Below are 12,144 nucleotides of genomic sequence, written 5' to 3' on the forward strand. Positions count from 1 at the left end.
CATCGCTCCCTCTGTCCGCTATGGAGGCATCTTAACTGTCGCGGATATCCCGCTAAACTGTCTGCACCAAACATACACAGCCTTGATTCTATTAAATTACACAGCCCCCCTCCTATCTATGGAAATGCCGGCAGTAGGTACAAGGTAACAGAGCCCTAGGCTTCTGATACCTGCGCTGGGGTCCCCAGAGAGCAGAGCTAGGTCTTACTCATTGTTTTCCTGGGTCTTGTACTGAACCCTGCGCTTTGCACCTGTATAAGGAAGAAAATTAAAACATGAAAACCTAAAACTAAACGGGTATAGGCAGGAGGCTATACCCCAGTGACCTAACTCCAAGTCACTTCAAAAAACTGAGGATGTCTCTGGAGAGGAGGGGCATAGCAAGGGAGGAATCCAAAGACTTTACAGTTAAAGTGACAAGACTCCTGAGCCCACTACTACACCCCAATGTATCGCAGTGTCCCCCAATGGCAGGAAAGAGAAATAACCTATATTTTTTCCATTACAACAAACTAAACTTTATTTGTCTCATCTCTGAGTCCTGGACTCACAGCTCCTCCCTTAATGCCAGTGACATCATATGCAAAAGAGAGGGAGAAGATTCAGCGGGTATTCCGGTAGCGTAAAAAGAATTCTGGCTATGGCCATTGACTCTTTTGGAAAGAATAATGAACTAACTAACTACAGCTTCCTTCTGCTAAGAAACACACAATCCTATAGACACAATATATGATGACCGGAGATGACCGGTCTCCTTGCGCTGTAATTATACAATGAAGTTAGTCGCCATGTCTTACCAGTATTTTGCCAGCTCACTACTTTATTTTGTCTTCCATTACGGGTCTCTAGTTCCATGCTGCTTCTTCTCTGTATAAAAAGATTAAAAAACAATATATATATGTTATATATATATATATATATATATATATATATATATAACAAGATTAAAATAAAGACACAAAGTAGCGGCTATATTACTACATTCATCTAGTTACTGAACACTGCAATATCGGATCATCTGATCTGTTCTCACACAGTTAAGATAGATAGTTAAGAAATTTAAATTCATAGGTACACAAGATAATGCACCACACATATACAGCGTTATCAGCCCCATTTCAAATCATTCTACTCTACAATTTCCTACATTTATATTAACTACATTTTGCGATTATACAAATAAGACAAAACAAAACGCTGACGGTTAGTAAAATTTTGCTCACTGGTTTCCAATCGAGCATTAACCTTGCAGCATCGCTCAAAACACATTTACTTAACAGTTCAGTATAACATATAACGGTTCATAATTCCATGGAAAATAACAGATTCAGCATTTTTTTTTCAAAATAGTATTTTTATAATGTAGATTTGCAGTCCTGCTGCGTGACCTCGCAGCCTCTGTTGTCTTTGGTAAAAACACACAAAAACGTCCACGGTGAAGTGTGCGTTCCAGCAAATTCTGCCCAAAGTCTTTTCAGGTCAGGAATATCTGGTAAGCAGACGTGTCAGTCAGCCACTTCAGCTTTTGTGTGGATCTAATGGTACCCGTCTCCTCAGTGCACTAGTCTCGTACAAAGTGGAGGCCGCCATTTTGTGGGTGGGGCCAATGACCACGCGATTGCCGTCTACAAGGATACCAAGAAGCGGCGACTTCACAATTCTCTAGTGAATCAACACCACCACTCTCGTCGTTTTCACCTGACAAAATGGCTGCTTCCCCTGGCGTTGTCATTGGCTCCTCGTGACTTGGTAGGCCGCACTCTCATGACAGGGTAACTCCACAAAATGGCAGCGAGAGGGCGAGGGCAGGAATTCCTGTTATTTGGAGCATTCTGTCACCACGTTATAAAGAGGTAAATAAAGTTGAAGGAACGTGAGGCACACAACCAGGGTGGAGTCTGAGAGGCCGCCGCGGACACTAAATTCAGTCAAGTTTTACTGTATCCCAAATTCAGCGTTACAGAAAGGGCTAATCTTATTACAGCCTAATACTTCCAGTCATTTTATGAGGTTAATTGGACAGGTTTACGATTGTTTTCAAATGTATTTTTCTTTTGTCTTTATTGGAAACAGAGGCAGCGTTCAGTCCCGTGGACGTGCGCCAAATCTGCTCGGGGTACGAAGGAGCAGGCAGGGTTCAGCCAAATTGCATTTGTCAGGAATACAGTCAAATCCTACCCTAAAATAAACGCAAATCTGGCCTTGTGTGAGCCTGTGGGGATGACAAAGGGACACTTGGGGAAGAGGGGATTAATAAGTATGGCATTCAGCAGACAATAGCGCGGTTACTGCATAATGTCATCCTTATTTAAAATATTATATATATAATGAATTAAATGATCATTAATCTACAAGATACAGGGTCTCCGGTATATTTTTAATGACAGATACATTTTTATTACTTTTTATTCTTACTCTATTCCACAGATGTAACATTAATGATGGCTGGCAAATAAGATGTAGGTAGAAATCTCTGTATAATTTACCCACCTAGATCAGTAGATAATGACTGGAGAAATCTATTTATACAGAAATGCTCTAGGCAGCCATTCTAGGTACCTATATTCAGCAGAAAGTAATACCTTAGTGCTCGCGGTTCCATCCGCGTTGTCATATCATCCTATACTAAAAATAAAAGCCCAAACATGACCCCAATCCGCCAACACTATGCCCAAGTCAAATAGGCATGCCCCTAAAGTAATGTAACTCCACCCACAAATCAGTAACTCCACCCCTTTGTCACAAAAACGGAGATTCTCCTTTGAAAAACAGGACAGATGAGTCATACGGAAATAATTGAACACATTCTCATTCTCGGTTCAGCAGACAAAATGGCAGCCTCCACTTACTACTCCGCCTCTCCACGGTTGCTAGCAGATGGATATACTTCAAACGCAAGGAAATTGGTTCTGCCCACAAAATGTCTGCCTCCGCTGTGTGCAGATAACACTATACCATCCAGAGAGCATTCTATTGAGCACTATACCATCCAGAGAGCATTTTAGTGACCACTATATCATCCAGAGTGCATTCTATTAACCGCTATACCATCCAGAGATCATTCTAGTGACCACTATACAATATAGAGAGCATTCTAGTGACCACTATACCATCCAGAGTGCATTCTATTAACCACTATACCATTCCGAGAGCATTCTAGTGACCACTATACCATCCAGAGATCATTCTAGTGACCACTATACCATCCAGAGATCATTCTAGTGACAACTATACCATACAGAAAGCATTCTAGTGACCACTATACCATCCAGAGTGCATTCTAGTGACCACTATACCATCCAGAGATCATTCTAGTGACCACTATACCATCCAGAAAGCATTCTAATGACCGCTACACAATACAGAGAGCATTCTAGTGACCGCTTTACAATGCCGAGAGCATTCTAGTGACCACTATACAATACTGAGAGCACTCTATTGATCACTATACAAAAAAAGAAAGCATTCTAGTGATCAATATACAATACGGAGAGCATTCTAATGTTCTGTGTACAATAGTGAGAGCATTTTAGTGACAACTACAATACAAAGAGCTTTCTAGTGGCCTCTTTATTAAGCAGAGAGCTTTCTAGCACATCATATACAATGCAGAGATCATTCTAGTGACCACTATACCATCCAGAGATCATTCTAGTGACAACTATACCATACAGAAAGCATTCTAGTGACCACTATACCATCCAGAGTGCATTCTAGTGACCACTATACAATATAGAGAGCATTCTAGTGAACACTACACCATCCAGAGTGCATTCTAGTGACCACTATACCATCCAGAGATCATTCTAGTGACCACTATACCATCCAGAGATCATTCTAGTGACAACTATACCATACAGAAAGCATTCTAGTGACCACTATACCATCCAGAGTGCATTCTAGTGACCACTATACAATATAGAGAGCATTCTAGTGAACACTACACCATCCAGAGTGCATTCTAGTGACCACTATACCATCCAGGGTGCATTCTAGTGACCACTATACCATCCAGAGATCATTCTAGTGACCACTATATCATCCAGAGATCATTCTAGTGACCACTATACCATACAGAAAGCATTCTAATGACCGCTAACCAATACAGAGAAAATTCTAGTGACAGCTTTACAATGCCGAGAGCATTCTAGTGACCACTATACAATACTGAGAGCACTCTATTGATCACTATACAAAAAAAGAAAGCATTCTAGTGATCAATATACAATACGGAGAGCATTCTAATGTTCTGTGTACAATAGTGAGAGCATTTTAGTGACAACTACAATACAAAGAGCTTTCTAGTGGCCTCTTTATAAAGCAGAGAGCTTTCTAGCACATCATATACAATACAGAGATCATTCTAGTGACCACTATACAACGCAGACCCTATTTTGGACACCGGTATAAAAACACTGCCCATTTGAGTGCACAATTTACAAAACAGAGATTATTATGATAAATTGCACAAAGCATTCTCGTGACCTGTATACAATACAGACCCTACACTTGGTAACGAATCAATGCAGACCCTAATTTCTGCTGGCTAAATGATGCAGACTTCACTCTTTGGTGGTTATACAATGTAAACCCCAATCAATTATAGCTATACAATGCAGATTCAGACCTATTGCAGCTATATAATGCAGACCTAATCTCCAGTTTCTATACAATACAGACCCAAATCTAGAGTGACAATATCATTTTGCACCCAATCTCTGGTTTCTATTCTATGCAGACCCCAATCTGATTGTTATACAATGCAGACCGCAATCATTTCTAGGGCAGAACCAATCTATACATATCATACAATTTCTGTGTGCGACATCCACATGTATGTATGTATGTATATATGCATGCATGCACATTACATGTAACCTCAATGTCCACAATCCACCAGGGCCTCTATACAGATATCACACATACATGACTGTAACACAATGTCTGACCCAGAAGAAAAGAAAACAGACTGGGTGGATTAAAACCAGACCTTACAATCCATCATGCTCTCACCATGCAGCATCAGTCACTGGAAAATATAAGTCAGACTATCGTCTATGGATTATTATAGCAACAGATTTTCTGTTAGTGAATATATATTATCTAGCTTGTAAAGTCTCAGCGCCGGAAATCAGATATTATAACCCCAAGAAAGATTGGAAAAACATGTCCGGGGAACGACTGCTGGCACGATACAGACTGGACACGTTTCTGCAGATTCCTCTGGTCTGTGTTCTTGTGGAACTGGCAGGCTCAGGGTATTGGGGAATTTGGATTAATAACGAGAGCGTGTCCTAGCAGAACGCTGACTTAGTATTTATATGAACATACAATGCGGTAGGTCCTAATTTTGCGACTCTAGAGTGTATATTTTCTATAGTTTCAATCATGAATACCATGGGATCAAGAAAAAAAAAAAAGAGAAAGTTTTATTGTAACTAAGGTTTAATTTTACCTAATGTTATGTATATTTTAAGTAATTCATCTGGATACAAATCATCCTGCACAGGTGTGTCACACTTTGTACTATCTGTTTAATCAGAATTAATAAATGCAACAATCTGATTGGCTGTCACATTACTAAACATTGTTTGTGAGACTTTAACACACACTTTTTCAAGGACCTGTCTGGGATGCCAAAGGTGCCTAATTTTTAGATTTATCACTTGAAGTTTAGGTCCCCATTGAGTCAGGATAACAAATTGCACGACATGCCGCTGTTCTATATGTAATGTAATTACCATTACATGGTCTGATTATGTATGTACGACAGCTACAGAGTAACACATTTCTTACTCTGCATGCTGTGAGTAATTCACATTATTTATTATTAGTTTAAATTTATCAACAACTGTCAGTATCACAGAGCATAGCCAAGAGATGGATAAACACTAGGGGATGTATCTAGATCAGGGTCAGTATCACAGAGCATAGCCACAAGATGGATAAACACTAGGGGAGGTATCTAGATCAGTGTCAGTATCACAGAGCATAGCCACAAGATGGATAAATACCAGGGGATGTATCTAGATCAGGGTCAGTATCACAGAGCATAGCCACAAGATGGATAAACACTAGGGGATGTATCTAGATCAGTGTCAGTATCACAGAGCATAGCCACAAGATGGATAAATACCAGGGGATGTATCTAGATCAGTGTCAGTATCACAGAGCATAGCCACAAGATGGATAAACACTAGGGGATGTATCTAGATCAGTGTCAGTATCACAGAGCATAGCCACAAGATGGATAAATACCAGGGGATGTATCTAGATCAGGGTCAGTATCACAGAGCATAGCCACAAGATGGATAAACACTAGGGGATGTATCTAGATCAGTGTCTGTATCACAGAGCATAGCCACAAGATGGATAAACACTAGAGGATGTATCTAGATCAGGGTCAGTATCACAGAGCATAGCCACAAGATGGATAAATACCAGGGGATGTATCTAGATCAGGGTCAGTATCACAGAGCATAGCCACAAGATGGATAAACACTAGAGGATGTATCTAGTTCAGTGTCTGAATCACAGAGCATAGCCACAAGAAGGATAAACACTATAGAAAGTATCTAGATCAGGGTCAATATCACACAAGAAAGTAGTGATGAGGTTAAACTAAACACTAGTGAGCTGTACACAGGACTTGGCTCGTCCGGACAAGTTCCATTTTCCTGGTTCTCTGGCCTCATTTCTACTTCTGAGGTTTTTCCTTTCAAACTCTCGGTGGTGAGAGAGAGGAAAGTCTTGAAATGAATCGTACTTGATAACCATCTGTGGATAAAGTTACCCGCTGCTCACAAACGGAGCGCTCTGTAATGCACAATTACATCAATGGTTTCCGCTTGTAAATAAACACCGGGAATGTCGCCTTGGAGACAGCATTATACAATATTATATGTCTCACTGCCAAAATATGCTATAGGCAACCTTATTAAACTAAATACACCAAGAAACAGAGCATCTCATTATAGCATCCTCAGAGCTGATCGAGAAATGGAATTAAAGCAGTCACTTACGGGACGGAAACAGGCCAAGGGGTCTCTATGTATTACACAAATACATCTAAACTTTCTGTCTGATTAATAAAAAATAAAATAAAAAGTCGTTCAAAAAGCATATTTTAGTGTTTTTTTTGTATTCACAAATGTTTTAGTACATTCTGTTCCTTGTGCCTCTGAAGTCCGCGTGAACCGGGGGGCTCTGATATAAGGAGAGGGGATAAAGCAGGATATTGTATGACACTCGCTGTCTCTCAATCCAGGAAGCATAGAAATAAATCTGTTTACGCTTCTGTTTATTTCTTTACGCTAATAAAGTGCATTAGTCACTGTGTAAAAAAAATGCTTAAACAGGAAAAGCAACAGGGCCTCTTAAAGTACTGTAAAGGAATGGCAGGTTTAAATATACATCCTGTTCTCATTGGATCACCTTATATAATAGAGACAGCTCTTCTTAAAGTATTACATTTACATGATACTAATATTCCAGCAACCAAATCCAATCTCTGCATCCATCTGGATGAATACTGTGAGTGGGGAAATACTGTGGGGGATATTCTACAAAATTTCAGAGAAATTGTTGTTTTCCTCCACATTGCTCCCTTAAATAAGAAGACGACAGAAAATCAGGATCAGCGCCAGACTCTTCCAAGTAAACTTAAAAGTGGACGCGGAATAAAAAAACGAGATGCGGGCCAAAAAAAAATAAAAAATAATTGTGAAAGACAAAAGCATTTTGGAGTGAAATAAAGGTCCCATGAAATGTTGGTTTGGACAGTGTCAAGAACACATTTTTATTGATTATTTTTGTCAGCAGAAATGGACGTGTTATATTGAGGAATATCGTCTAGAGCCGGCCTGGCTAATGTGTGGCTCTCCAGGTGCTTACAGGTCTGTTCCCTGGATAACCAGCGGTCACAGAAGATATCGGTATCGGTGCTCAGCAAGTGACGGGAATCGGGAGTTATCGGATATTTTCAATGGGACGTTTAATTAAAACATTGAAGCCCACAAATTGTTCATTTCCTGGATCGACCGTATTACTTCCATTAAAACAAACATTCTAGATCATTATGTTATTTCATACGTTGTCCATAGATGTCCCCTTTATGTCCCCGTGATCTCACAATCTGCTGTATAGAACAGATGACGATATACATATAATGTACAGAGGTGATGTCAGGACGTGGCTGCGATGGGGTCTGAAATATTAGGGAGTCGGAGGGAAGCGACTTCCTTAGGCTTTCCTATCTGCGTATACAGGACGGATTGTTGACGGATTAGGTAGGGATGTATTGCGGGAAGAGAGACCCGTCACTGCTGTTGGGCTATAGGCGGCCAATAAAGTGACAGCGTTTATAAATAAAGCGTTTGGCGTGAATATATCGTTGTGGCTTCAGTTACTACGCTGCCCGCTTCAGACCGGTCACCCTACTTGTTGCCGAATACACTGGCAGCTGCGTAATCCTAGCCGGCCAGACTATAATGTATAATACCGTCAGTAAAGGGTAATACAGGGTTTAGTGGCAAAATAAATATCCTTAGTTAAAGATTTCCAGTGGCAAAAAAAGCTGGGACAATCCTGGGAAAATCAGGACACGTGGAGGAGACAATGCCCTTGCTCTTACCTTCTTGCGTCCATCTTTCTTGACGCGGGATTTGGACGAGCAGATGTTGTGCTTGGTGGACTTGAAAGACTCCAGCCTCCGCTTCATGTTCTTCTGGAAAACCTCCTTCTCCTGACGCTCCTGCTCATCCTGCGTCATAAAGTGGCGGCTGTAGCTCGCTTTGCACTGTGGAGATAAACCGCGGCGGGGCGAAGGCCGCGTCAGTCAGTTTGTAGTAACCGCGTCTTCAGACAAAATGAAAATACATTGAATTGTGTTTCTTTATCGCCCAAGGACACTTTTAGAAATGTGCCCAAGTCTAGTGATTCGCCAGGAACCAATCACAAGGCCTTAAGTACCTGCCCCCCAATCATTTTATTAAAAACCCTGTGTGTCCGCTGACTGTGATTCTCAAAGGGGATCAGTCATCCTTATGTCATGTGTTGTCTCTACCGTGTCCAGCGGTCATAACACAAAACGGAACACGGAGAGTCGAAAACCAACCAATGTGAAACAGCGATTACAGGTCCGTATCCTGTATTTGAAGGCCTAGATCATGGAAAGAAATATAGGACTTACCATCCGTCGTGGTTTATACAGGCTTCCCCTTAGTACATGATGCATGACGGCGTCTTCTCTGTCTCTCCCACTGCGCACCGTGTCGATGGCCTGCAGATCCAGACACGCCTTGCTGCCGTTCTCCCTCCTAAGATGCAATCAGGAGAGAGCAAAGAGAATATCAGACCCACTACGGCAGCTGTAGAAGAGAAAGTAAATATTCCTATATAAAACAAAATAAAAAGTTCTACTTTTAAATGGGCTGTCCACCGTCAGACAACTTTAATTTACTGATGTTTACCTTTGCCATCCCTTGCGGACCTTAGTCGGGGACTAACTAAATCTCCCCCTTTTGGACTTGTATTTACAGTCTTATATCCCATAGTAATATAAATAAGCCATGTGGAACACCGGTTCTCAGCCTGTAACCGGCCCCTTAATCACACCAACAAGCTTCTGATTCACACAGGTAAGAGCGGGTGTCGAAGCCCCTCCCCTGGCGTATAAGTCAGCAATGTGTGGCAGTCTCATGCACCAGGCTTCTCTCCGGCAGAAGCCCGGAGCAGAAACCATCACTCGTTCATGACACATGTACAAGTGGGGACATCAGCTCTCTCCTGTGTGAATGAGGCGATTGGCGCTCTATATATAGATATATATGTAACATTAAAGCCCAGTACCGAGGAGATATTGGGAAACAGTGATGCGCAGCTTATAATACATCGCTGGTAAACGTAACATACAATAAAGCATTTAACATCAAAGTTTCAATCTTGACTGGAGACCTCATATAACTACGTCAGTGACACGATTTCTCCGGTGTCTAAACACAGATTTGTACGGTCTTGGCGTGTAGATTACATGTTATCCTGTGCTTAACATATGTTACCATATTTTTACGTAGTTTTTGTATTATTGTCAGGACACTGAAACAAATGTAAAAAGTTTAACGAGGAGTCTGGGACTTGTCCTGTGTGGCCGTTATACAGATCACTGGTAAACAGAGAAACCGCTGATTGTCTTACTTACAATAGGTTAGTCACGGAGGTCTCGGACATGGAGGCTCGACTTGGCATCGACGGTAAAGACAGTCTATCGGGTGACAGTATATGACCTCCCTATAGGAAAAAGCACCAGAGGATTAATAAGAGTTTGTAAATCAGATTGAGAGGAGTCTGCACCGCACGCGGCCTCCAACCCGCTCTGAGATTAAGGTTTACAGTTTCAATCCCACCGGTATATAATCCATATGCTCCTATATAAAATTACCGCTCTGTAGGCCAAACTGTGCCAAGCACATAGTACTCAAACATCACCCAATGACGTTTACAGAATGAACCTTTTTTTTCTGGAAATGGTTTTAAAATGGGTAAGTTCCTTTTTATAAACAAAGGAAGTGGCCTTTCTTTTCACACTGCTAGAAGGTCTGATGAATGTGTCCCCTCCTGGTTTGCATAGAATTGCTCTGACGCATAAGGTTAAAAGAGGGCAGGTGAAAATGGAGAGAACCACAAAGCCGACAGCAAAACATGATCTATAACAGGCTTGGCTAACCTGTGGCACTCCAGGTGTTGTGAAACTACAAGTCCCAGCATACCCTTCCAGCAATAAGCTGCTATATATTGGCAAAGCATGCTGGGGTTTGTAGTTTCACAACACCTGGAGTGCCACAGGTTAGCCAAGCCTGACCTATAACATGTTACATGCTACAGAACTGCACAGGGGTAATACACAGCGACATGTCAGTGGATCGGAACTGGAGAAACTCTCGTTCCTTTTACAATGTTGTTTACTGTCGTTACTCTGAGATAGGATACAGCCCTGGGATATATGAAACTGGATTCTGGCCTATAGAGATCCCTGTATTGCTTATAAAGACCAGCATTTGCAAAAGTGGCTAACACTCACAGACCTGGGGTCATGAGTTCGACTCCAGACCATGACCTTATCTGTGTGAAGCTTGTATGTTCTCCCCGTGTTTGCGTGGGTTTCCTCCAGGTGCTCCGGTTTCCTCCCACACTCCAAAAACCATACTGGTAGGTTAATTGGCTGCCAACAAATTTACCCTAGTCTGTGTGTGTGTGTGTGTGTTAGGGAATTTAGACTGTAAGCTCCAATGGGGCAGGGACTGATGTGAGCGAGTTCTCTGTACAGCGCTGTGGAATTAGTGGCGCTATATAAACAGCGGATGATAATGATGACTCTCCCATCTCTCTGGCGCCACCTGAAGCCGGGTGCACGGGCGGTCACTCATTCATGACCCATGTACTAGGGGGAGGTGTCCCCCACCCTCTGCTGTGTGAAGCATTAGAGGACAGAAGATATCGGGCAAACAGTAGCACCTAGGACGATAATACCTTACAGGTAAGCTTAAAAAAGAATTTAAAATGATATTCTCAGTCTTAATTGGAGATTACTTTAAGTCAGTGACTCTATTTCTACAATGTTTAATCACACTGCTGAGATTTGGAAATGTTTGCTGTATAGGGTGGTGTCCTCATATATCCCAATTTTCCCTTTTTCTGGCTTCAAGAAAACTATAAGGGGCTTCAAACTGTAATGTAACGGTTTATACATAGCATCCCACAAACTCTACAACCCAAATTATTTTTGTTGCCCTTAGATACATCACACCTCAGCTCTGCCTTAAACACTGAACACAGCTGTATCCACAAAGCATTTCTGTATCATATTCAAGGGTAAAGAATGTAAACCAATGTGCCTATAAATTTTTAAGTGCACTCAAAATTGATTACAACAACGTATATGAACGCTGGATGGACAGAAAGCCTAATGGCGCTGTGTTTTGATTTGTAAATTGCTTTCAGGAAATGCAGCACGGTATTCATACAGACGCCGCATCTGTCATCCTAGAATAGTCTGCGATCCAGCGTTCCCTGGTTGCTGAATGGCCAGGGGATCGCTAGCTCATCTACAAACGCTGAGTGTAACTAGCTGGATTTTGTACAGTTATG

General features: G+C 41.6%; 1 protein-coding gene across 4 annotated transcripts in view; it reads right to left on the reverse strand.

Moving 5' to 3' along the window:
• The window catches only part of SLC9A5 (solute carrier family 9 member A5), an 82,156-nt gene that overhangs the window by 12,118 nt on the left and 57,894 nt on the right, over positions 1-12,144 (reverse strand). For all 4 annotated transcript variants that reach the window (XR_012679588.1, XR_012679586.1, XM_075189268.1 and 1 more), the window contains exons 11-14: positions 10,199-10,287; positions 9,191-9,317; positions 8,633-8,797; positions 798-867 (exon numbers count right to left, since the gene is read on the reverse strand). Coding sequence is in view for 2 of the 4 variants with exons in the window: in XM_075189268.1 (XP_075045369.1) it covers positions 798-867; positions 8,633-8,797; positions 9,191-9,317; positions 10,199-10,287 (451 nt within the window). In the remaining 2 variants the exon portion in view is untranslated. The remainder of the gene's footprint in view (positions 1-797; positions 868-8,632; positions 8,798-9,190; positions 9,318-10,198; positions 10,288-12,144) is intronic.

Source organism: Mixophyes fleayi, chromosome 10 (assembly GCF_038048845.1).
Source record: "Mixophyes fleayi isolate aMixFle1 chromosome 10, aMixFle1.hap1, whole genome shotgun sequence".
Lineage (NCBI taxonomy): Eukaryota > Metazoa > Chordata > Amphibia > Anura > Limnodynastidae > Mixophyes > Mixophyes fleayi.